A 27,630-nucleotide genomic window follows, 5' to 3' on the forward strand; every position below is an offset into this window, starting at 1 on the left:
GAGTAAACCCCACATTGCTGGAGACTGAAAAATGTAGTGAATGAGACTATGTTGTTAATGTATAAGACTTTATAGGTTGAAGGTGCAAATACAATGGGAAAGAGAAATCGGGTGACACACCTTGCTTAAGATTTCGTTGGAAGCAAATCACAGTGTGTGGGGGTCTGGGTGCAATAGAAGTAGCAAAAGCATTATGAGAGAAGAGTGAGAATTTACCGAAATAGAAGGCATGTTCTCAAAGCTATGATACTGAAGACTTCTGAGAGTATTGTCAATAATTCAAGAGCTAAGTTAGATGAGAGTACAACTACTACTCTTGAGCAAGTTAATTGTAATTCAATCATGATACTCAAATTAAACTGTCTCATGTGATTAACAATTGTTGACACAATAGCTTGTAACACACGATCTAGGGTGCCATAAGCCATCTCTCTCCGAAGCTCCCATGAGCATTGTGAATGATGATGAGTGGAAATATGCTATGATGATGTACCACCTGTCACAACATACTTGGCAAGGTGTATAAAAATGTTTACAGCATCACTTTGTTGTATTTTGTGATTGTTAGATGTTATGGGATGTAAAATTGTTAGATGACATGGGCTGTACAATTGTGTCAAATGAGATGGACCAACATGTGATGACGTCCTTTAATCAATGAATGATGGTAATGTCTGCCACTTTCAGAGGGGAGGCCTTTCATAGATTTATAGATGAAACTGAGGATTAAATTAGATGACTATTGTAGGGATTCTATAAAGGTGTTACGTGAGTTGGGGCCTATGAAACGTTATGGCGAAATGTTAATGATTGGTATAAGTTGTGACATGACTTGATTCACAAAAAGAATTGGAGATTTGCACTACATTGTGAAGTTTATCTTGAAGTTGCCTAAGATTGGGCTATTGTGAAGCTTTCTTGTATGCTTTAGAATCATTAGAAAAAGGTCTAGGCCATTAGGACATGGAAGTTGGAGCAAGGATCATAGTTAAAGATGTGGTTGCATTGAGAATCTTGCTCAAACTTATATGCTTTAGAATCATTAGAAAAAGGTCGAGGCCATGCCATCGAGATTTTTGACTCTAATGCCTCTAGCACATGGAATTTGGAGCAAGGATTATAGTTAAAGATGTGGTTGCAGCCCACAATGCCAAAATTAGCTTCATCCTCCTTAAAGTTAGGAAGTGCAAATGTAATTTTAAGGTCATGAAACATGCTAGTGTAAGAGACAAGAGTCCCAACATTAGCAAGGAATACATGGCTTGATGCTCAACTAAAAAGAGCCTTACTATGAGGAATACACGGCAGGATGGTCCCTTCAATGAAGGCATGTATGCAGTACTACTTGAGGTAGTGGTGGGATAAGGCACAAGATCTTTGCAAAGCAGGGGTCATGTTCAACATTTCGAAGGTGGTGTGAGCCAACTACCTACCTGAATGAAATTTTCATTTGCATGAACAAGATGGCAAAGTAAAGATGCAAGGAAGGAATAGTTAGCTCTCCTAATGTTGAGGTACTCACAAATTAACAATTAGCTTGGATGTTCCACATGATGAGTGCAGCAAGTTTTGCCTTGTGTGACCTTGCCACAAAACTATTGGCTTATAGCATCAAGTTCCAATATTAAATGAAATATGAGTATGTTTAAGTGGATTCACAATATAGCACCTAATAGATTATTATCGAATCGGCTTGGAGTGCTTGTTGGGCTACAATGTTGTCGAGGTCCTTAGGGCAAGTGAAGTCTTTCTTCTTTGTTGGATATATCTAGTAAACATGTAGCATCTAGGCATTGAGTATTGCCAGGCCTTAGACACATTCACTTAGCATACGTTGGAACCTTTCCTGCTATTTATAGTGGCTCTTGAGTCTTAATTCTGATTTATATAAAGAACACTCCCTCCCATTGGTTGGATACTTGATCACACTAGATTTACACATGCAAAGGGTCATGCAGTTGTAAGATGCAATTCTTTTTTTGTTGTGGGCAAGGTCTCAAGTTCATCTTGAGCCACTCATACTCTCTTCAGATCTCTTTCGCATTTCTTCTTCCAGTTCCTTCATGATAGGCAACTTTCCTTGGTGTTGCATTGGTAGATAATCAAAATAGGTTGGGTTCCTCAATGATGTAGGTCCAAGTTTCCTTGATTATGTACTAATAGGGTCCCCTTGATTATGTAGGGCTGAGACCCCTAGTTATGCAGGGTCAGGTTTCCTCGATGATTTAGGTCCAAGTTCCCTTAATACCTATGCTCAAGTCCCTCAATGGACTTTTGATTCAAAGCACTAATGACAAAACACAATGACAACCAAACAACTATATTGAATATCTTTGGAGGCCGAGGATAGACATGCCTATAAGTTAACACACACGTCACGGACTACTTCGCTTACTATATGCCATGTTTGGTTTTGGGTTTTTGAAAGAAAAGTTATCTCATTTGACAAACTTTCCAAGAATGACGTATCGTTAGCAATAAGCCTCTTGGGGAGCCTTGGTGATGTAGCCTTAGGCTAGAAGACGTGATAATTATGGTGCATGGTGATTGGTGGAAAGACGGATGTTCATTTGTAGGTCAGTGATTGGTCCTGGAAGCTGCTTGACGTGGCTAGCCAGTAGGAGAATGAAGGTTATGATGAATTCGGGTTCATGGCGGTTTATTTCCTTCTTTCAGCCTGCGAGCTTGCTCTCTTGTGTGGTAGATATAGATGAGAGTCGATTGATGTAAAGCAAGCTTGGCTTGGTCGTCAGTAGAGTCGATTCTTCAAATCATTTTATCAGTTGTATAAGGCAAAATATATGGTAAGAGTGAGCCGTGTCTGAGTCATTCCATTGGAGTTTCGTCCCTCTAGATTTTCAATACAAGGCGGTCAATTCTCTCTATAATAGTTTGATATTTCTCATCACAGGTTTCCTACAGTTTCATTATTGTATCATTATTGTATGAGCTAGTGAAATCTTTAGAGAAGGGGTGTGATAACATAGCAATCTAAGTCCGATTTCCAATAATTGGTATCAGAGCACTGCGGTCCAGGAGGGTGAGAGTTTTACGTCTGAGTGGTTGTTCGGGAAAGGATCTTCTCTGTGAGAAATAGCTGGTAGTCGTCTGTGTACGCCCAAGCACTATGGATCCTTGGAAGAAGAACAAATCTATGGAGGGTTCTTTGCTACAATTTAACGATCAGAATTTCGCTTCATGGCAGCTCAGTACCCTTCTATATCTCATGAAAAAAGGCTTGTGGGGAGTAGTCGCAGGAATAGAGAAGCAGCCCAAAAGTTTGGCTAACAAAACTGACAAAATTATTGCTTGGGAACACAAGAATGAAAAGGCGATTGGCAGTCTAGGAAGAGCGTTAGGGCAAGAATACTTCCATGACACAGTGTATCGAAATCTGTAGTGGATAACTGGACACTACTCGAATCATTGTTTGGAACCAAGATGAAGAACTCGAAAGCTCTTTTAAAGCAAGAATTGTTTGGATTTCATATGGGAGAGACTGAAGGCCTTGGCACCTGTCTAAATCACATGCAAGCTATTCTGAGACAACTGCTGGCACTAGGAACAGTTGTTGAGATGAAGACGCTAAATCAATTCTTCTCTGCTTTATCTCAAAGGTATCTCGATTTAGTTCAGATCCTTAGAGTAAACTCAGAGAATTTTGATGTTTTTGGAATTGATTGCTTTATTGATGAGTGAAGTGAAGAGAGGCTCATGGAGTTGAACGTGCCTATCCGTGAGCCCGCTTATTTGATTAAACAGAAAATAAAAATAGTTGTAGAATCAAAGAAGGATCCACGTATATGTCACTATTGTGGGAAAGAGGGACATATCGAGCGTTGCTGCTATAAGAGACAAAGAGATAAACAGTTAGATAATTCCAAAGAAAAAGCTTGTGCAATCGAGGGCTCCTCTACAAAAAATGAAGTTGCAGGGTTGGTTGAAGGTGATGTCGATGAACAGGATTGGGCTTTCTAGAATTCGAGCATGAAAATATTATTTTGCACTGGCTCTTTGTGGGTGTACATCTTCTATGATAGTCTAGCTCTTTGTGGGTGACTATCCTTTATGATGATTTTGGCTCTTATTGAGCAAATCATCTGTTTTTAGCTTTGCTTGTTCGAAGTTTTGTGGCACAATTCTTTCAGTATGCCTTTGTTGGCCTCCCCCATTCGGCTTATGGGGGGGATTGTTAGCAATAAGCCTCTTGGGGAGCCTTGGTGATGGAGCCTTAGGCTAAAAGACATGATAATTATGGTGCATGCTATGGATCTCCTCTATGGCAGTGCTAGTCTACAGCTAGACTACACGTCAAAGCACAAAATGTAGCAAATGAATTTTATATTGATTCATTTTAAGTACTAGGTACATTGGAATGAAGCAAGAGGTGGTTTCGATGATAACGATGCAATGATGTTGGCATGTGGAAATCACTAATTTGAAATCTAAGGTGACAATTGCGTAGAGTGGGAGTTGCCATGCAATTTTGCTTTTTGGAGCACCACGAAATTCCGTCTGGATCAAAATATACGGCCCCTGGAAGGATAGCCAAATTATGATCACAAGAGAATGATGATGGCAGATGGAGTGTGATGTGGCATGACAAGTCTCTTTTGGATGTGGGCAAGGTATGTTCTCCCGAACTCCTCCTGCAATTTGCCATGGTATTGCATTGCACTTTGTCCTACTAGTAACCATTGTTGAGCTTGTCTTCAGCACACGCATGATCAACAGTGGGTATGAAACATCTACAAACATGGCAGTGAAGGTAGCTTCAAACCAAAAGTAGCTAGCTTGGCCTTCTTTTTTGCAATGTCAATGTCTTTGAATGTCATCAAAAGTGTATTTTTCTCAATTGCGTCATTTCAGATGTCCTATTTACAATAATTCACAGAGTGCTCCATTGAGCTATAGCTTCACTTGAGGGGTTGACTCGGCATTCATTTGCATCCTTGATGAACCTCTCTAAACAACCTTTGCTTTCATCTCTCAATTTACCCTATCTAAGAGACCATGGTTATCCAATTAGTCGTATCACCCTCAACATTTTGGGTCATCATTCCCTCTAATCAAGTACTCTTTATCGTGCGCTTCCACATGCTACACATATAAATAAGAAGCTCTTAAGATATTTCTAACAATATTTTCCTATTCTTTACTCATTACCTAATTTGAGGCTCACTCTGAGTGGTAGCAGTTCTCGACTTGATAAACCTATAAAGCATCAATAATTGCTTAAAAACTTTCATCATACCTATAGCTAGATTCTATGCTTTTACATTTTTGTGTCATCAAACTATCTTATGAATTTGAACTACGTCCTACAAACAATCTTTTTGCAAAATTAGGAGTAAACTCGGTTTCCATAGCATGACTCCACATAGATTCTGTCATCATTACGATTTGCAAAATTGCATTGCATACGAGAGTCTACCTTCTCCAATCCATTAGACCAGAAGTAAGCCTCCATTTAATAACCAATGCTTGCAAAGATGCAAATAATCCTGGCTTCATTCGAACAAAACAAATCTAAATCTAATCTTTGCTTTAAAAATTATTTATCAATTTACATTGCATCAAGTTCTAATATGGGTTCTCTTTTTCTGCTATAATTCAGTAAGTTGTTGGGTATGCTATCCTTTCTCTAATTTTTATTGGGGCTTCTAGTGGTGCTTTGCATGAGGGAGCCTTGTTTGTTATTGAACTCTACCAACATATGCATAAGATTTAGTATCTTGTATGTTGAGAAGGCGACGACTTACTATTTTCTTCATTATTGCTTTAGCTTACTTTATGTATTATGACGATGCACTATGTTTTGGTACAGGCTCTCTTTTGTCCTATAATTCAGTAAGCTCGTGGGTATGCCATTCTTTCTCGAGTGTTTATATAGACTTTTCATGATTCAGCCTTGCTTGTTACTATGGCTCCCAAAAAAGGCTACTAACATAAGGTTTAGTATCATGTGTGTTCAGAAGGTAGTGGCTAATTATTTGTTGCATCACTTTTAGGCTCATTTTTTATGCTTTAGTTTCATTATCATCCCATTTACAAAATGATCTTTTGTAATAAGTAGCTTTCCCATGTCTTGAATAGGTCTTTTTAAACTATGGTCATCCCTTGTCAACCAATAGGGCATTTGCTGACCTTGATGATGCATATGAATGGGTTGTTTCTAGATAGTTTTGTTTATTCAAAATAAGACCATAACAACAAGGTGGTAGAGTAGTCTCCATCCCAAAAATTATGACATGGGAGATAAAATTAATCCTCTAGATCATTGAAAAATAAAAAATGCAAAAGCAAAAAACTTTTATATAACCCTTCATCATGTTAATGGGTTTGTTATTCCCCAATTCACTTGGTTATGACATACTTGGATAATCAACTAAGATTTCTTGTGAGTATTTCGGTTATGACTTGCTTGCTTCCTTAATTGTATCACTTTTGATCTTGATTGGACTATATATAAACTTCGTAAGGCTTGCTAACTTACTTCTTAATATGCTTTCACATTTTTACCACTACTATGTTTATCATTCTATTACTATCCTTGATAACATAATCTTTTATTTTAATGAGAATCTATAGCACATAACTAATTCATGATATGTGCCTTGGGTCTTTCTTCCCTTTCCCTTTTTTTTAAACTCATATTCCCAAGAACATGGTTGATGATGTATCTCCACCTTATTTGTCTTGTTGATTACTCTTTATTTGTGGATTGCATGTGCCTTATCCCTTGGCATTGATTGGACTAGGATCTGAAAGTTTTCTTTTCCATTTTATAATGTGTTTTGTATGGCTTGCAGTGAGTGGAAATGAGGAGAGAGGACATAGCTATAGAGCACACCATGTTTTAAAATAATGAATATATACAAACACATTTAGGGTTAGGTAGGGTTTTTAACATTGTACATTTTTAGCACTCTTTTATGTTAGTGCTATGCACATTACAAGCATGATGTTGAGATGAATATTCCACACCTTCCCTTAAGACCAAGATCATGAAGTAGGCCTTTCCTCAAGATAGAGAGCATTGCATTAAAAAAAAGGTGCTACTTGGTGATATTACATTGCAAAATTGCGATAGCAAAGAGAATGTTGCAAATATCATTGTCAAACTGCTTGGGAAAGATCTTTTGAGAAATAGTAACACACTATTCATTTCACTCAAATGAAGGACTTTCCTATTAAAGGGGTGTGATGAAATGTATTATTTAAGTACTTCATTTCCATAATGAATGACATCAATGTGCTTTGTCCTAGAATGATATATGGGACTCTTGGGATTCTTGGCTAATGCTTGAGCTAATAGATTATCATAGTATATCGTTGTTAGCTTTGTCTCATTAAAGTAAGCTATTGGCAAATACTTGAGCTGATAGATTATCATAGAAAATTCTTTTTGAGTTTTTCTCGTCAAAGTAGTATGTTTTTTAGAGTAGTCTTCTAAGCCATATAGCCTCACATGCACCTGTTGAGAGTGCCATATATTCTAGTTTGTTGAGGACAAAGAAGTAGTTTGTTCTTCTTCTTTTTTTGACAACCATGATATAGCTCATTGACCAAGGAAAAATAAATATCCTTGTGTGGATCTCGTGGTCGAATGATCTCCTACATAGTTGCTATCACAATATCCATGCAACCTTATATGATTTCATCTATATTCTATTACAAGTTGCCTTATACCTCTAATGTACTCCATACTCTCTTGGCTACATTCCAATGAGGCTATATTAGATTTTCCATGAATTGTGCTAGAGAATTAATGACATAATAAATAGTTGGCCTTGCAATGCTCATATATATAAGAGATTTGATGAGCTACCAATTGTACTTGTGATTGACTGTACGTTTTTTTGAATCTTTGGTAACTTTCAAATGTTCCTTCATGGGAGTGGCAACAATCTTACAATCTACCATATGAAACTTCTTTGGAGACTACACATATTTCTATTGGCTCATGAAGGTTTTGAGTGTCTCCAAAACTCAATGCCAAACAATAATGTATAATTCCAAGACTGAGCCAAGATCTCTCAAGTCAAATTTTGCAAATAGGTCTCGTTTCAAGTGGTTGATGAACATCTCATTGCATCCTGTCACAATTAGATCATCCACATACAAAAGGGAAATGGTGAGTCTTCCCCTTTAATTTTGTAGTAGAGAATATGGCCTACGTTGGGCTTATGTATCCTAAATCAACAAAATGCTTGCTTTTAAATTTGATGTACCAACTTTTTTCTTTTATTTGGGATATAGAAAAGAAGAGCAAAATCTAAGAACTTGTACTTCCCTTGTCCAAATAAGTTTTTGTCTCATTTCGGAGGGGAAAGACTTGAGAAAGAGAGTAGACATGGTCTACAACTTATAGATAAAGATGATAATATGAAAAGCTTCAACCTCTCTCTCTGACCCCTTACGGATTAATTATTACAATGTCTATTGCTACAATCTGAGAGATTATGGAATAATATCCCCAAACATGGCTAAAAGCTAGCCATTGTTGATATTCCAAATGGTCTTAAACTAAAGGGAAGTATAAATGATGTTGCCCTTGGACAGAACCAAATTGATGCCCTGGTGTCTTCTTTGAAGGTGCACAACCCAGATCTTGTTTGGAGATTTATTACTTTTCATTACACCCCCAGGCAACATCCATTGGCAAAAGCATTGATTGACCATACCCACTCAATAGAGAACATTATGTGGTAAATTTTATATAACTTTGTCTATCATTTCCAATTTATTATTGATATTATTGCAACACTTTTGAATATATTATAATGATTTTTTACATTGATATGGTTGAGAGGGTAAGGAATAATCTAAATCATGTACCAAGAAACAAGATGATAGCATTATCCATGGTAGTCACATCCAGTGATACATGATGTTGGAATCTAGTGCATGAGGTGGACTTCACAACTGAAGTTAGGAGTCATTTGACTATTTTCTACTGGATCACCCAAATTATGAACATCCTGTATAAGACTGTCGATCTTCATCCACAAGGGTTTCCTAATGCCAAGACCCATGGTTTATTCTTGACACTTTTAGATTGGCTTTGGGGGTGAGCCTTGGTGTGTTGGGCAATGATGCTCGGTGTAACGAGGGCAAATCAAGATCATAAATTTAGAGAGGTGAGTTGTCCATTGAGTGAAGTAAAAAATGAAAGACCGTAAATGTGAGAGAGACTGATGACCATAGGTTACTTCTCTGAAGCAAAGAACTACAAAAGCCTTATGCATTGTCACAAAACTGTCAATAATGCTTTTCATTTCCCTACGGTGACCCAAAAGTTGTGTTATGCTGATAGCAATAATCATTAACTCGTACCAAAAGTGGCAATCCTTAATCAATGAGTTTATACACCTTTTACAATATAAGAAGATTATATATGTGACTTTTTTGCTGGAGCAAGAACAACCACTATAAGCGCTCTACAGAAGCATAGAAACTATGTGGTAGTTGAGAAGGACACTTTGAAAGCACCATTCATAACGCAAAGGATATGTGCACTAATGATCTTCCTAATGTTGATCAAGAAGTTGGAGCAAAATATAGTCATGAGAGTGTTGTAGTGCAATTGCCAAAGACCGCTAGCCTACATACAAGAAAGAAGAATCTGAGATGGCAGGGCTGTTTAAAAAAACAACACCTGAAGAGGTCACTGCTCAAGATATCGGGGCAAATGGTGATGAGACCTCTAAGAAGCCCACTGAGGATGAGAAAATTCTAGATTTCTAGGATTTGGGAAATAGTATTTGATGTTACGACTATATACCTTTGATCAATATGAGATCCGCCGGTTTCCTCCTTTCATGTGTCATTACCTTCCCCTTTTTCTTGTTCCTCCGTATTGAGAGCCCTTGTTGCAGCTCATGTCTCACCTTAGGGCTTAATGCTATAGGTTTAGAAAGCGTGATGCTCAGAGACCGATGGGTGATGTCCTGAACAACCGAATAGTCTTCTTGCTTTGAGTCGATAGGGAAATCCAAGTGCAACCACTTACTCGTGCAAGATCTTTAAGCCTTCTCTATTGGTGGCTCTGTCATCTCAGCGGTTGGGGGCTCTAAGAAGGACACCTTCTTCTCAGGGCGGCCCGGTCCACGGTTTGGAGAGGGGTCCAAGGTTGTACGACTTCTCTTCCCGAGGTCAAGGACCTCTACATTAGAATCTGTAGTGCCTAATTCACCTAGGAGATTTCACCCTTGGAACATTAGGGCATTCGGTGCAATAATGTCCCTTCTGGTGGCACTCGAAACACACAACATTGGCGCGTTCTCTTGGAGGACAATTGGCTTGATTTCTAATGCCCACCATCTCAAGCCAAAGATCATTCAAGGCCTTAGCAAGGTCATTGACACCGGGTTCTTCAGCAACAAGGGCCGGGGGAGTAGGAAGGAGAGGGGCTCATGGGCAAGTCTGGGGAAACCCTCTAGGCAAAGGGTGAGGATATACACCTTGTTGAGGGTAATCACCTAAGAGAGGACCATACATTCCAAGTGGAGGCGGTGGATACGTCCCTGGCGGGGGATGGGGGTATGCCCCTCAGATGGACACTCCTGATGGTTGTTACAAGAATTGAGGGGGTTGCGAAGGGACAATTGTCTTCTTTGAAGCGAGGTCGGACTGAACTTTGTCAAACCTTTAAGAAATCTCGTGTTCACACCATGGTCTTTGGATTCTCCCATTTAAGCTTGAGGCAAAATTCATCACTTGCTCCTGCTACGAGGTAGCCCATCACATGCTCAGTCATTCTAGTTCGGAATCCAACATTGTCCTCCTGCATGGCAATCAAACAGTCTAGGAGCACGGCCGCTCGATCCATGTATCGATGCACCGTCTCAGCTTTTGACTGCTTCAGGTTAGCCACCTGCAGGTACACATTCTTCGGCTTCTCTTCTTTGCCAAAATACTCTATCATAGCTGCTACTATCAACCTCAGCCAACTTTGGCGAATGGCCTCAGGCTGCTTCTCATACCCACACTTGAGCCAAACCCTCTAGAAATGTGGGAAGAACCAACAACCATCTATCTTAAGTAAGAAATTTGAGAGAAGCACAATGGCGCTTGAAGGCCACAACATAATTGTTTGGATTTTCTTCAATCTGACCACAAAATACAAGAATGTCAGCCATGCTTGGAAAAGAGGAGGGGATTGAAGAACATGGTGGACAAGGTAAGGATATACAAGATTATTTATTGACAATAGATAGTGGAATTTTAAAATGGAAGTGTGGGGATGAAACTTCTAGAAAGCAAATGTAAGCCAAAAATTGAGCATCGGGAGCGGTGTGATATTTTGTACGAGAAGAGTCGATGGCGAAGAAGAGTTTGTAAACAACTTTACATCTAACATCATTGCAAAAGATTGGGGGTACGGTGTCGCATTAAGTTTTTCATCAAGGCAAAGAGGAAAGCCATTACCATGGTAAGAAGATGCAGGGCTTGCACATCACCTTCAGCATCCTCGAGCTCTTGTTGTCTCCATGAGATTTCTTCTAGCGGGGTGTGGTTTTGCATTTCTACTCCTTTGAAGAGGTGTCTCCTTTTGATTCACAAGACGCTCGTGCTAGTGAGTCGTGATGCTATTCTGAGTTCTTAGAATATGCTTCACTTGAATCTCTTCAAAGTCTTGGCAAAGTTGAGTGGCCTATTGATAGTGGCTTGTCAAGGTTTCACTTCTCACTTTCCACTCACCACTCACTTGTCGGCATACCAGTTGTGAGTCACCTTGTACCTCCAACTGAGTGATTTGATGTTCTTTGGCTTTTTATAAGACAAAAATGAAAGTGGAATACTTGGCCTGATTGCAAGTGTCTACTGCCACGGGGCTGTCGTACAAAAACTTTTCTACGTGGGGTGAAGTCAACGTCATTCCTACCCCTGCCGCTTTTGTCGAAGGTCTATAGGCACCATCAAAGTGTAAGACCCAAGCCGATGTCATATGAGCACCAAGACACATATGTCCCAAGTCTCTTGATAATCTAGGATTGGGAGGATGAGTGGATGAGGGGAAGCTAAAACCTTAGCAAGGCGTTCTGGGATGAACAAGTTCACAATTTTCTGGTGAAAATTCACTTTGTGTCCAAACAGGATTACCACATGAAGTTCATGGTGAGGAACAAAAGGTTGGTTAGGAACAAATGGGTTCCGAGGACATAACATCTTGAATGCCTTTTTCTTCTTGACCTTCAAACGGAAAGTGTTAGATGAACAACTATATTCTGACATTTTGTCAACTGCTTGGAAGAATTCACTAGAAAAGACTCACTTTTCACATGTCTTATTCGCCTAGGAGGAACTGACCCAACTGTGCAACATAGTAGTCGAACAATGCAAGTTTGTGAACGGGAATCAAGCAACAAATCCTCAAAATGTACCCCCAATCTTGGGGCAATTCCCAACGATCAATGAATTTCACCTCACGTACAACTTCAAAAGAGGCAACACCTCAATAACAGTGCAGCTTGAGGTACTAAAATCCAAACAATCACCTTGAAAAGTCCATAAAAACGTTGGGACATCTTGATTACTGGCTATTTCTCATTGCTCTTCAATCTTATTTTCTCAATATGTAGAAGTACATAATCACCTTCATTTAAAAGAATGTGTTTCTGTTTCTTATTAGCTTGTCTTGTGTGCTTCTCTTGAGCGAATGTAATGGATTCTCGAACCTCTTTGAGAATATTTTGATAGTCATGGGTAAATGCATCTGCTGCCTCAACTCTATGGATCAATCGTGTGATAGGAATAGGTAAAGACTTTCCCATAGATGATCTCAAAGGGTGCTCTTCCAGTTGCATAATGAGGAGTATTATTATAAGCGGGTTATAAGCAAACTGTAAGAGGTGAAGATATTTGTCCCAAGTCTTTGGTTGACTTCCCATACAAGCTCTTAGCATATCCAAAATAGTACTATTTGTGACTTCAGTTTGACCATTGGATTCTGGATGAAAAGCTGAGGAGAAATCTAACTTAGTGCCTAGATAATGAAATAATGCAGTCCAAAAATTAGTGCAAAACTTCGAATCTCGATCAGACACTATGATCTTTGGCAAGTCATGATGGACAAAGATATGCTTTGTGCAGCTTGCTGAGCTGTGAAATTATTCTTGCATGGGATGAAATAGGCTTGCTTACTAAAGCGATCTACTATCGTCCATATCATATCATTTTGATTTGATGAAGTAGGAAAACATGTTATGAAATCCATGGATATTTGTTCCCAGGGTTGCGTAGGAATAGGCAAAGGCATTAGAAATCCAGGAGGCTTTCCTTTGTAACTCTTGATCTTCTATGACAAGTGATGCATTTGGCTACAAACTTAGCCACATCTTTTCTTATAGTAGGCTTATGAAATTCTCTTGCTATCACTTGTAAAATGGCAGTCAATCCCCTATGTCCCATGTATGGTGATTGGTGCATTTCTTCATTACAATTTGTCTAAAGGGCAAAAAGTCTGGATCCTCTTGGTAAGAATTCTTTATCCCTTTTGGGTCTCTACAGAAGTGATGTGATTAATACTTGGCTTTCTGCTAAGAACATCAGCAATTACATTCTCTTTTCTAGGATGATATTGAATCATCAATTTACAACTACAAAGAATGATCTAGAGAAATTGATAGTTGTAATACAGGAGCTTGAGTGAGCTTCTTTCAAAGCTACAAAAGATTTATCTTGATGCTCGATCCATAAGAAATGCTTATCTTTTCTAAGAAGGTCTATCAATTTATGTGTAACGAATGCGAAATTCTTGATGAACTTCCTATAAAAGCTACACAATCCTAAGAATGATCTTGATTGATGTGTCTCAGGATTTAGGCCATGTGACTATACATTCAATCTTCTTTGGATCTACTCAGATCCCATCTGCAGCAATGGATATAATGTGACCCAAATACTCTATTTGATCTTGAAAGAAACTACTCTTTTCAGGATTTATGTACAATTTATTTTCTTTCAAGAGTGAAAAGACTAACTTTAGATGTTCCTTATGCTCCTCAATGTCTTTGCGAAACACCAAATTACCACAAAATCTTGGTGTTTAAGAACTATTCGATTCATCATCCTACTGAAAGCAGCTAGACATTAGTTAGCCCGAAAAGCATAACTAGGAATTCATAATGTCTCGTTTAAGTTCTAAATGTAGTCTTGTATATATATACAGACTTGATGATATCCGTATTTAAGATCAATCTTACTAAATACCTTGGCCCTTTCAATTTATCCAAAAGATCATCAATTCTAGGGATTGGATATTTGTTCTTCACTGTGATTTTGTTTAGTGCACAGTAGTCTATGCACATTCGATAGGTTCCATTGTTCTTTTTGACTAATAAGATAGGTGCTCCATAAGGAGAACTACTGGGTCTTATCAATCCTCTTTGTATTAGTTCCTCCACTTGCTTTTGAATTTCCTTTTGTTCTAGCTGGTTGACTCTATAAGGAGTCTTGCAAGGTGGAGTATTACCCGGTAGGATTTCTTTCCTACGATCTTCAAGTTGAGAACATGGTAATCTGGGTGGTAAATCCTCTAAGAAACAATCAAAAATTTGAGAAAGAAACTTTTGGTGTAGGCTTAGTGTTTGGCTGAGTAGCCGTTACCGTATTCACCAAAATCAAATATGTTTTCTTGCGTTTCCTAATTGCTTTGCTCTCTTGGCTTGGGATGGTTGAGTAAAGGACTGATTTTAGTTTCATATAAATTTTCAAACATATTTCTTGTTTTTCCTTCTCAATCCACATCTAATGCGAGTCATAATCTATCTTAGGGTTATACTGATGTCTCCATGGCAATCCTAAGATGATGTCAACTCCTTGTAGGGGTTCCACTAGGAAGTCTCATCTATCCTTGTAAGGTTTGATTGAAATTTCTAGATCCTTGACTTCTCTAGTGCAATTATACTTCGTCTTGGTGAAAGTAGCTTTAACTTTATAGTACTGAGATGGGAATGACTCTAGGTTTAGCTTTGCTAAAGATCATTCTGAAATGAAATCATGTGTACTACCATCGTCATGTAGAATAACAACCTCTTTACCACATCAATGAAACCTTTCATTTTCAAAAGAGCATGACAATTATACTTATCTCCACCTTAGGAGTGGCTTGGCATCGTATCTCCCTCTTGCTTGGCTGCTTTGTTCAAATTTAGATTTGAAGAAAGGCTTTTTATCAAACCTCCTCTTCTTCTAGAAGGGTACAAGTTGTTCCAAGCTCTTCCCTTCTTTTGGGATTCCATTTTTCCTTTCACAAACAATTCATTGCAAATGAAATCGCAGCGTTCAGTAAACGAGGATGGAACATATTAATATTAGCTCTCAAATTAGATTTTAGACCTGCCACATACTTTCTTTGTTGATCTCACTCACTCACTTTGTTTTTATCAAACCTCCTCTTCTTATAGAAGGGTACAAGTTGTTCCAAGGTCTTCCCTTCTTTTGGGATTCCATTTTTCCTTTCACAAACAATTCATTGCAAGAGAAATTGCAGCGTTCAGTGAACGAGGATGGAACATATTAATATCAGCTCTCAAATTAGATTTTAGACCTGCCACATACTTTCTTTGTTGATCTCACTCACTCACTTTCTCTAAGGATTGTAATTAAATCAATGTTTGCCAAAACCTATCAATGTATGTGGAGATTGTTTCTTTATTGAATTGCCTGAAAGTATCACTGTTGTCTGGCTTTTGCTTTGCAGTGTGAGGGAAGGAAATCTCTCTTGATAAGCCTTTGAAAAGACTTCCATGATTTGGGTCGTCTTTTACTATCCTTAGTAATGTTCCACCAAAGTACAACACTCTCAACTAAATGATTTGTAGCACATTTAATTTTATCTTTTTCAGAGAATTTCTCCCTTGAAAATGTAATCATCTAACTAACTTATCCAAGAAAAGATAGTGCGTGCATCTTTCTTTCCATCAAAATTTTGAAATGAGAAAGCTTTTCTACTTATCTTACTCCCCTTTTTCGAATTATGTGCTCTCAGTGTAGCTTTGACTATCTTAATAATAGGATCATCTTTGGAATCATCGTCAAATGATGCCTCCTTTTCTTACTATTGACTTTCTTTTCCAATCTCTCCCTTTGTTCACGCTCATCTACCAAGTGTGCTTGAAGTGCGTCCAACTTCTCTTGGAGCATGGGTGGTTGTGGCTGATCTCCCATGATAATGCAATAAATACAAATAAAGCGGAGCGGAGGGAAATAGGAATACTAAGTGTATGAAAATTTAAACGAATGAAAAGTGTAATTTGACTGTATTGTAAGAAACGGATGGCGGATGATACTAAGTGTATGAAATATAAAGAAAAAGAAATCACTTCTCGCTCTTTGATCAAACATAGAAAGGACTAGAGTGGGAGATATGTGACCGATGATGTTGCTTGAAATCATCTTTGTGCTCAAACGCTCTCCAATTAATTGCGAGGTGTCTTTGTGGTTCCAAATCCCCTCCTTGATTCGAGCGTTCAGATTTGGTTGTGGTCTTCGCCTTGTTGGGAAATTTTTATCTTTGGAGTGGCCTGGTAGCTTGTTGAATTTCCTTGGAGAAAATTTTCCTTTAAAGAGCCTTTTTTGAACCTTGGGGCTCTCTTTAAATATAGATCTTTGATTCCTTTACCCTTCCTTTGTATGAAGTCAAAGGGATCTTTGACTTGGCAAGATGCATAGTTGTGATCTTGCCAAACTAAAGATTGTAGGTACTAAAGACTATTGGCTCAACGCGGGCACGGAGATCAAGACTTGATAGGCACGGGCGACGATACAGGCTAGTACAGACAGCTAGTAGAGTAATAAAAGCAGCCTCTATGTGCTGGGGCTGCTTCGATGGGGCAAGTCCCTAAACTCCTCTGGATTTTGCGCACGCGTCGGTTGCTACAGGCCAGTGCTCACCAAACCCGGTTGAGCATATAAAATTTCCTGTTGAAATTGAAAAATCCTGGTTGGAGTTGAAGGTTGCCTTTAATTTTAAGGGCCAGGATCTACATATTTTAGTTATAAATCCCGGTAAGAGTATAAATTTTTATGGACTTTTATAATTTCACCCGGGTTCGATCTTGGTGGTACCTTTAATTTTCAAGGCTCAGAAAAACATTTTTGTCGAGCGCTGCTGCAGGCTATGCTAAGCGCGAAGATGGAGGAGAAAGGCACGTGGGCAAAGACACTCTAGTGGGCAAAGCCTCGCAGATTTGAGGGCTGAGTCTAGTGGGCAGAGGTAACCCTCAAATTTGAAGGGTACCCTAGAATTTCATTTTGAAGGGCAATTTCAGAGTTATCCTTTTGGTAAGGCCGCAGAGGCGATGGGAGCCGATGCACGGATTGAAGTCCAGAATCAGCCAGCTGCCACCAGGAGGAATTTTTAGGCACGAAATACAGTGCGCATGACAACGCTTTGGGCTTCAGGCAATACAATGGAGTCGAATGGACGGCATGCGGCGAGAGGGCTGCAGAAAGACTGTAGGGATGATTGACAGTGATCAAGGGCTGCATAGTGCGGGTGGAGAAGTAAAGGAAGGGCCTGTTTAATATAAGGCTATAGCCTATGGGCAGAGGATACATAGGCGATGGTGGATGACAGCGCTGGCATATGACGACTGTCTCAGGCTTGATGCGCTTAAGTGGACTGTACCAGTGCTCGACAAGAATGTTTTTTTTAGCCTTGAAAATTAAAGGTACCACGAAGATCTAACCAGGGTGAAATTATAAAAGTCCATAAAAATTTATAGTGTTACCAGGATTTATAACTAAAATATGTAAATCCTGGTCCTTAAAATTAAAGGCAACCGTCAATGCCAACCGGGATTTTTCAATTTCAGCCGGGAATTTTATATGCTCAACTGGGTTTGGTGAGCACTGGACTGTACACGCCATGGACAGAGAAAGATGGCATGCAACACACGGGAAGAGAGAAAATTCCGTGGTGCAACGCAGTAAAGAAGTCACAGCCTCACAGGTATAGCACAAGGGTCGAGACTTGAGTAGTCCTCCCTAAGACCTCTCTTCCAATTCCACATGAGGGAGCTTCTCTCTTTTCTTTTTTCCTCCATGAGAGCTTCACCAAAGCTCTGATACCACTGAAACCAAAAGGGAGATCTTTCCACACAATATTCACCACTTGATCAATCGGAGGAGAAGAACACAAACCACACCATGGTAGCAACAGCAAATTGGGTACAATCTCCCCCCCCTAGATGAGTGGCTCACGCTTCCTCATCTAGAGTATTTATAATATTTCATAAAAGCACAAGGAGCCAAAATTGTCCCTCTTCCAAAAGAAGGGATTTGTTGTACACAACCTCTTTGGGCCCAAAATTGATTTATGTCCTCTCTTAAATATATTGCTCAAGCTTGCAATATTAAAGAAATACAAAATTGGCCCATTAGGTATGTATACAATGCATGTGGGTGGATGTATGTATGTATGTGCATGCAGTAGATATGTATGCAATGCATGTGGGTAGATGTATGTATGTATGTGCATGCATTAGGTATGTGTGCAATGCATGTGGGTGGATGTATGTATGTATGTGGATTCACAAGCATTTATATGTACATATGAGTACGTACACGCGTACGTATGTACGTACTTGTGTATGTGGGCATGTATGTATGTAGGTATGCATGCATACTGTGTGATTACCTTCCCTTTTCACCCCTCCCTCCATTAACGCCTCCTTAAGATCCCTCTTACCCCATACTTAGCAAATCTCCTTGCCTTTTTCCAAAAAGCACATTATTGGCCTCTCATTTCTCCCCATAGAAAGAATATGAGAAGGGGGAAGGGGGGAACGTACCAACCTCTATTTTGAGCTTAGTTCTTACACGACACTTAACTACTTAAGGCCTTTGATCACTCAAATCTCTAAGAGTGCATCGAGTCCTTCCTTCAATCTTTTGAAATGGATCAAGGCCACTGTTATAATTTGCGACGCTTTTCCTTTCAATAGCCAAGAAGGGCATTGGGGGAAATTAGTGCTAAATCCATTTGGTTGGGATTTTCTGGATGATTGGAGTCTCATCTCAGAAACTTCATGTCTGATACCGTCTAAAAAAGGTGGTCTTGTTAGATGAGATTTCTAGACACTTGGGGCAAATCTCCTGACATTTTCTAGGTGTATGGTTTGTCTTTATCTTCCTTTTTGCGTCTTCAAGAAGTGAAATTACGATTTTTTATTTCAAAAAATTCCCTCCCAAATTTGGACATATTCCAATGCAACTAGAGTCTAACTTTCACATAATCCCCTCTCTTTGTTTCCCCTAGAAATCCTCCTATTCTCTCTCTCTCTCTCTCTCTCTCTCTCTCTCTCTCTCTCTCTATCTCAACTTTTCGCCCTCTTTTCCACACTCCACATCTCAAGCAGGCCTTATGAATGATTTAAGAGAATTCATCTTATAATTAACCCTTTCAACCGGCATCATGAACTACATGTCATAATCTTGGTCAGTGGAAAAGCCAACTTCTTGAACTGACTATTGCGAGCCTCATTGGGGCCAAGAATGAGATATTCAATTCTAGGGTCACCACATGTGCTAACCTCTTTTGCTTTGGGGGGGTGATGTCAAAATGGACTCAAGTAGGACGGCCCATAAAAGGGTACCGTGTAAAGTTTCAACATAGTGACCCAGTCCAAGCCAATACTATACATCAAGTGGAGTACTTGACTCTAATCCTTGATCTCCAGTGGGCTCAGAGTCTCTCACTTGGAGGTGACAGTGACAACCCAACTAGAGTGCCAACAAGTACTAGAGTCTGAATTATGGCGTTGACATTGGACATTCTTTAATCCCAAGAACGGAGCAGATAATGAAATGACAATCTGTCCCCGACTTTAATATGGTTCCAACCATCTCTTTGAATATCAAAACGGCAAAGTTTCCTATTGACGTTTCCAACATCTCACGCTTTATCCTAGTTATCACTCTCGTACCATGTATCCGAGATTTTTACGTAGTATTCAAGGACGGTTGTTTCAGGACAGATTGCATGTCAAGCTGTGCCGGGAAAATTCAGATTGAAAAACCAGAGTTCAATAGCTTACATTACAGTTTTTTGAAAATATAAACAAATAATACAGCAACAACTCTTCATTGCTCTTCAAGGCTCTGATGTGTACTTGCACGAGGGACTTCTCACAAGTTGCAAGGAAACGAGTAACATAGCATGGCAAGCCCCCATGCATGTTCATTGAAGGAGCTCACGTGTATCATTTCTTGTCAGGCAGGCAGTAAAGCCTCTGCCACTCCAGCTATGGTCATCTTTCTTCCTTAAATTAGCTTTTGCTAAGCAGCTTTAGTGCTTCTAAACCTTTTCATAAAATGAAGTACATGTGCATACTAGCCAATCGAATTGTGTGAAATCCTCAAGCACATGTACCCAACCCTGATATGATCTTTGGATGACTGGTTCCCTAGCAATTTATTATCAAAGCATGCTTTGCCTTTGTACCTACCCTAGAACCAAAGAAATTATATACACATCGATAGGAGCTGTTGCTCCCTAGCTAATTGAGAAACAGCTTCTTCAACTACCTGGCCATCAACAAAAGCAATTTGTAAATCAACTCGAAGTCAGAACTGCATCTTGAAAACTTACAAGCATACTCATTTCCTTTGACAGACTTCAATACTCCATGTGACCTGAAATCCTGTCTTGATATACAATCGCCGGGCAGCATTGTTGTTGATGTTCACATGGACATACAAATTCTTCAGTTCTGCCATCATGCAGATTCTTGAGTTATCATGTGTGCCAGTTCTGCAATCAAACTACAGCCTTTTGTAACAAACTTACTCCAGCTCTTAGCTGCCTTGACTGCAACCTGTAGAAGATTTGAGGCTATTCCTTGGCGACGGGCTGACCTTGCAACACAAACATTTGCTACATAGCCACATTTACTGTCTGGCTCCCTGATTGCTAGAGAGTTCGTACTAAATAGTTCCTGCAAAAGAAGACGGGCTGTTAGCATACCTTTGAAGTTGCTCCACAAACTATGGACTTCGGAGGACTACCTGTACCAACCTTAGGAAAGGTTTCTCCTCGTAACAACTGCCGAAGACTGATATCAAGTGTTCCAACTACCCTGTCTCTTAAAGCTTGATGTGAAATTTTATCAATCCCATCTCCGGATTCTTCTAATGTCACCTGCAAACACAAAAAGCACATATCAACAAAGCATTTAAAAATTAATATATGTAGAGCTAAAGGAATTGCAGCAGGTTAAACAACATTTATTCCCTTCAGTAAGTGACAACAAAGTTGCAATCCATAGTCATATATAATCCTGTGCAGTATAGTTGCTTATGTTTACATCTACAAAAGTCACCTTTACTATGCTGATCCTTCTCAAGCTATTCTGCCATCCAACTATCTTATATGCATTGTAAATAGGAATCTTCTATCCCATGTTTCCTTGGAACAAAATCTGGAACCTGGGAACTATGTATGCCGCTGGCCATTATCACAAGCCAGATGTGGCATACTGAGCAATGCAGACTCACCTGACAGGTGGATTGCTACGACATATTTTAGGTAGAAGGTGAAAATTAAATCCTTCTCAACACAAAGAAAGAAAACAGGCATAAAAGAGTACATCGTTATGTCAAGTTCTATGTCTTTTACGGGAGTGCTCAACTTAAACAAAACCAAGAGCACTTCAACCCAAGGCATAGCAAAAAAAAGGAAAAAAGATCCTGCAAAGTGGCAAAATGCCGAGACCGAAGGAGCCCTTGATAGACAAAGAAACAAGAATTTACAAAGGCCTTGTCATTAGCTAAGTGGACTGACATTATTCGTACTTTAGAAATTACTGGAGCAATGGCCTGGAATTGCAATTCTTATTGAGAATTTCTCAAAGCTGATCTCTGTTTGGATCAGTAAATTTCAGCTTTTCCCATGCAAAGAGAAAATAGGATTGCCAAGAATATTGTGATATTAATAAAAGCTGTTGATTTTGCTATTGGACTTCAGGGAAATTTTCCTTTGAATTGGTGTCTCTCTCCCAAATTGAATCTTCAGCTGGCCTATCTCTTCACTTTACATGGTATATAATAATGACTATCCCTCCTCCATTCTGGTGTTTCTTGTCTTTTATATAAAAGCTTTTCAGGTTCATGTAAAATATAGGGAAAATACTCCACTCTGTCAATTCACTGGGAGACACTAAACAATGTCCTCCTTCAAGTTTTTCATTGTTTCAACTCGCATGGAAATATTGGAGGGGAGTACCAACTTGTAAGCGGCATCATTAATCTTCTCAATGAGAATGGAAAGATCCGCACTACCGAGGCGATAACTTCGGATCCTTACCAGCTCTTAAGCCCTTTTAAATTGGGCAGAATTATAAAATATACCCACATACCTTCATTAAGAATTCAGTGTAAGTTTTTGATCCTTGCTTGATCTTGAGCACTTTTAATAGAATTTTTAGCTGGTGCTAACATCTATTGCATATCTTTGAAAAGGCCTTTTACTAATCTTACAGGAAATCCGATCATTGAGAGAGACCTTTTCCAATCTAATCGCTTTTTAGAAACATATGCCCTAAGTATACCTCCATAATCTGGTACAAATATCTTTGCCGAGGCTCAAAGTGTATTGGACACTTTTGGCAAACAACTTTTGAGAAACTTCAAATTACTTCCAGCATGAGCTTAGTTGATCGTCGGCAATCTGATGAGATTACGTGCCTTTATGTTCGTCCCAAAACGTGCAAGTGATGACTGCTGCCCAAACTGCAGCATGCCCTTTACCTGTATAGGTAAGAATGTAAGTCAGTTCACTGAGTCCCCATGCCAATATATAGCCTCAAGTCTGGGCTGCATTCCATTTTAGACCTCCCTCCATATATACATTCTTCTAACCTTGGCCCAGGATCATCCATCCTAAACCACTGATTCTCCGCTCTAGGGTGTCCGCTAACCTATGGGTGGGTACTCGTTAACCTTGGATGTAACAACAATTTGGACACTGCAACTTACCTGTGCTGCCTTCTCATTTTAGATTTACTCCTCCACGTCTCGATGTATCAAATCACATGAAACGCCCACTGCAAGGTACTAGAAACCACATAAAATTCCCCCTTCCCCTATGCGCAATGTTAAAAATATAGCTGTATACCAAGGCCAATCATGTAATAAGTGGTAAATCTGGTGTGGACAGGATTTAAGAATAGTTCAACGTCTCTGTCTCTCTGCTGTCCACCAATGTTGCCATGTTAAACACTAGTGCCCCACTACTATCATTACGAATACATTGGAGATAAGGTATACTGTTAGAGGGAACTTCAAGGTTTGTGAAAGAGTGCTACTTGAACTAACAGCTTGAAAGGAGGTCTTCCATGCTCTTTGTTGGAATAAACCAAAAAAGGCCGGTTGTTCTTTAACAAGGTGGCCTTTTTTGGTGCATTGCAACTCAGACCATTGAAGACCTCAACACAACTGTTACATCCACCATTCTTTCATGCCAAGATTTCCCCAAGCTATTTTTTTGAGTGAGAAATGTGCGAGCACAAAAGCTAGTGGTGCTTTCAGTAAGACGCAAAATACTTGATAGAATTTTTGTTGAAAGAAGCCTCAATATCCTCGGAAGTCGACGCTTCACAGAAGCTAAAATTTTGAGAGTCCATCTTGATCCAGTAGCTGCCCAACTTTCAATATTCACATCGATTGAAAAAGCTTTCAATGCCTTTTGTAACTTTCTGCTTAGTACGTAGAATCCTTAAATTACTACTATAGAAAATGCTCTTGCTTAGCCATTCTACTGTGATAAGCAAGCATGAAATATATGCATGCACTCAGATGAGTCAAGTCCTTTCATTCTGATAATGGAAAGTGGACCGCCGTCTCACCATCACCACGCAAACACAATTTGTTGCATTGACCTGGGAATATATGCACACACACTCAGATAAACGCACGTTTCTGTTATGATAAAGAGAAGACCATCATCTCACCGCCACTAGGCAAACACATCTGATGCACTGACCCTGCCTTCCCAAGCAACGCCTCTTTAAAGCAGTGAACTCCTGTCATACATCCCAAATGCAAAAGAGGAGTTAACTCTCCATATATGGTACCAGTAAAAATCCATGCCAACGCATATTTTTACGGTATCTACAAGCACTCACTCGCCAAACATGAAACTTGCAATAGAACCAAGCATGATACGACAAAACGATGTGTTGCAAAAACCCTATGTCATCTCCAAATTTCATATAGCAGCACACCTGTTCAGCAAACTTTTTCCGATAGCTGTCTGTGTATCTGTCGTAGCCAGCCCTCAATCCAATGTATTGCAAGGTTAATACATATATGGAGGGAGGCCAATCTCAGCTTGTAAATTGAATGTGTTAATGTGTATAAACCGCAGCCTGAGCTTGCAAAAACAAGGGCACACTCTATCAACTAGCATTACCGGAAATATGGCTGTTCCTCTGAATAGATTTTTGCACGCAACCATGCTGCTGCCTACCACACAATACAATGGCAAAATAAGCCTCAGACGTTTCACATATAAAAATGTTACACGGAGAAAAAATGTAAATATCAGGGCAAGCCACAAACCCAATATTCCTCGTCTAGCACAGCCTCTCGGACCATGTACTTGCCGAATGACACAGCGAATGGTCTTTGAAATTCCAAACCTAGTGTTCCAACTTTGCCTAAGGCTGTTTCTTGAAGGTCTACCGAATTCTCTTTTGGGAGAGGGGAAATTGTGCAGCAGCTTTGCAAAAGATCATTGCAATCCACGTTTCTCATCACCCAGCACCGTGTCTCCAATGACCCATTGCTGCCATGATTTGACATAGTAATCAATACCAACACACACAAAACGAAAGCTTCCAATGGTCTCAAAATATCTGCAATGAACCGCTCAAAATCGTATGATGCTTCATGCCAAGTCTCAAGGATCCACCGTGTCTCCAATGATCCATTACTTCCATGATATCAATACCAACACACACAAAACGAAAGCTTCCAGTAAATTTCCGAACCACTCAATATCGCATGATTTCTTCATGTCAAGTCCCAATGATCTCCTCGGGGTTAAAACCTGGCCTCCTATTAAATACCACGCAATATCCTCAATCCTTTCGGAGGCAAAAAATGAAAACACCATTCACAAACTCGCCTCTCTTGGAAATGCTTATATGGTCTCCTTCTAAACGCCGTTTACAAGCCTAGCCGGCCACCAAAAGTGTAGTACTACCGATCGGTAGAAACAGCCTTCCTCCGAGAACCTTCGACCCAAAACTCGTTATACAGATTATGATTGAACCATTACGCAGTCGAAATCCATTATACAGATCCAGACGACGGATTTCAGGTTGTGTAATCTAAAAGCACTTCAAGATAATCTTATCGAGTTGGAAGAAACAAGCTTGACCGATCGATCACACCTAATAATTTATTGGCCCCACGTTCGCTCGTGTTTAAATTCGTGTGCACCGAAATACCCTTGAGGTTATGAAGCGAAAGAACGAACTGAAAGAGGGGAACCGCAAGCATGAGGCAAAGCGATCTGAAAATTACCTGGACAGGGGAACACACGCCAGGGCTCTGGAATATGTGACCGCTCGGGAGCAGTAAAATTGTGTACATGGTGAAAGGTTCGGCGATGGGAAGAACAATGCTCGAAACTCCATAGTGTCTTGCTCTGCTTTGTCAAGTGCTTATCAACGTTATGGGTAACTGACGCTCCTGAATTGCTTTGCAACTACGAAGCAAAAGGCTATCTGGCAAACAATGCAACTGAAGTAAATGCAGGTGGAAGGAGGGATTGCGTGGGAGGACGGCCCATAGCGACCACACCAGCTGACAGAAAGTACTGTAGACGAAGGAAAGAATCCAGCTAGAAGTTGCGTTTTTCCTCCGGTAGAATTTTCCGACAACCCATTTCTCCTTCTGATTCACCAACCCGATTCTTTCTTTCACATTCTTATTCGTCTGATTTGTTCGACCGTCCCAAAAGCAAAACCTCTGGGCCTCGCTCTCCGCGGCTCTCGCGAGTCTCTTATACGAGCCAGGTCTTGTGCTTACGCTCGCTCTCGTTGCAATTCGCGAAGGTGCATCCAGAATTAAATCAATCAGTGGCTTTGATCGCCATGGAGCAACAAATATGTCTGCCCGTTCTCTCCTCCTTTACCCTCTATCGCTCTGTGATATTCATTCTCGCGCCCCCGCTCGCTCCCCCTTCCGACAAATTGCCTACTTTGCTCTATCGCTCTGTGATATTCTTTCTGGCGCCCCCGCTCGCTCCCCCTTCCGTCGACAAATTGCCTACTTTGGAGCCTAACTTGTGCAAGAAAGCGCTCTCTTTGCAGTCTACAAGCTTCAAGCTCTAGACATGATTTTGCTCCGGCAAGCTTTAAATTTTACACTGCCGAGCAAGCTCTAGGGTCGATCCACACTCGAGTTAGAGGTTGGGGCGGATGAAGCGTATGGACAAGATCCACTGTAGATTCCAAACAGATAAATTGTGTGTATGGAAAATGTCAAGTGAATTTCTTTATTTAGTTTGAAGGACGTGGCATTGCTTTACAGGTTTGGGCATATAAAGCCGCCCTATTTTTTGTCTCTTTTCTCGTACTTTCCCTTCCAAATAAATACAACTCGAGGCTTGGCGCCTGTGCACATGCACACTCTGGAGCCCAACTGGACGCGACTTGCCAAAGTCTTGAAGAAGAAAATTATGTTCACCTTTCAAATCCTCAAGTTGAAGCTGTTTCATCTTGTAGTATACCTTGTCATTTTCATTGAACTACCCTTGCCTCCTCTTAATCTCCAATCCACCTCATAAACTTTCCTACCACATAGTTACCATCTTGTGGGAATTTCACAATTCTCATCTTTGCAAATGAGAATTGCTCCACTTGTTCAAAGCCTAACACTTTTCCTTGTGCTACAACCTCATTTGTAAATGACTTCATTTGTACAATATCTCCCACTCTAAATTACGACCATTTTTTGCACTGCATTCTACTCACCCAAATATGACCATAGCCAACCTCCAAATCTCTTCAAATATAGCATCCCATAAGGGATAACATCCCATGATTGAGAAGGCTATTAGGCTAGCAAGACAACAACATGCAAGTAGATTTTTACGCATACATCATCAAGAACACCTTTTTACAAAGGAGGTGTTCAGTGTGATCTCTATCTTGTGCTCAGCATGGGAACCTTCTTTCTAGACATCTATCACCTTGGATTTTTTATTTTTTCATATATCTATTTTCTTTGTGATTGAGTTCTCTGCCCAAGTGCAACTCTGCCATAGATAGTTCGAGGTCCTAAAATGACAGTGTTCATCATAGTATGAGACTAGGTTGAGCCTTCGTTCCAAGAGTTTAGAGAGTCCCTCAACCCAGCTAGCAACCAGGGGGGTTATTATGGAGAAATTAGTTTATGGCTATGGATAGAGCTCATATATGAATCAGGCTAGAAGGGCATTTCAAAGACATTGGTGTCTTAGTTTCTTAAACCCCTAAGTTGGTCCATCATGCATCATTGCTTTGACCTAGAGCCTCTGAGCCATGTGTGAATGTAAATCCATGAGAGTTCTTAGTTCAACCTCTAAACCATGCTTTAAAAAAATCCTCTGAGAGTTGTGCTAAAATTATG

The 27,630-nt window shown here is 39.9% G+C and overlaps 1 protein-coding gene across 1 annotated transcript; it reads right to left on the reverse strand.

The window, feature by feature from the left end:
• Window positions 1-20,009: 20,009 nt before the first annotated feature.
• Window positions 20,010-26,422, reverse strand: LOC147896579 (Acyl-CoA N-acyltransferases (NAT) superfamily protein). Its single transcript, XM_087381733.1, has 9 exons — window positions 25,540-26,422; window positions 24,571-24,796; window positions 24,422-24,474; window positions 24,234-24,270; window positions 23,961-24,032; window positions 21,029-21,151; window positions 20,801-20,948; window positions 20,647-20,723; window positions 20,010-20,538 (listed from the first exon to the last, which is right to left on the reverse strand). Exons 1-9 carry the CDS (start codon window positions 25,650-25,652, stop codon window positions 20,476-20,478), a joined length of 912 nt encoding a protein of 303 aa, XP_087237859.1. The 5' UTR covers window positions 25,653-26,422; the 3' UTR covers window positions 20,010-20,475.
• Window positions 26,423-27,630: the final 1,208 nt, after the last annotated feature.

This window comes from Dipteris shenzhenensis, chromosome 11 (genome assembly GCF_047967505.1).
Source record: "Dipteris shenzhenensis isolate YYH24624 ecotype China chromosome 11, Dip_SZ_1.0, whole genome shotgun sequence".
NCBI lineage: Eukaryota > Viridiplantae > Streptophyta > Polypodiopsida > Gleicheniales > Dipteridaceae > Dipteris > Dipteris shenzhenensis.

Bases quoted from the DNA above. Each gene is read 5' to 3' on its own strand.
- LOC147896579 (XM_087381733.1), bottom strand. From the start codon at position 25,652: ATGGAGTTTCGAGCATTGTTCTTCCCATCGCCGAACCTTTCACCATGT. The intron at 24,033-24,233 runs GTGTGCTGCTAT...GATGTATGACAG, and splicing joins GGAAAAAGTTTGCTGAACAG to GAGTTCACTGCTTTAAAGAG. The intron at 20,539-20,646 runs GTCACATGGAGT...GTTGATGGCCAG, and splicing joins ATATCAAGACAGGATTTCAG to GTAGTTGAAGAAGCTGTTTC.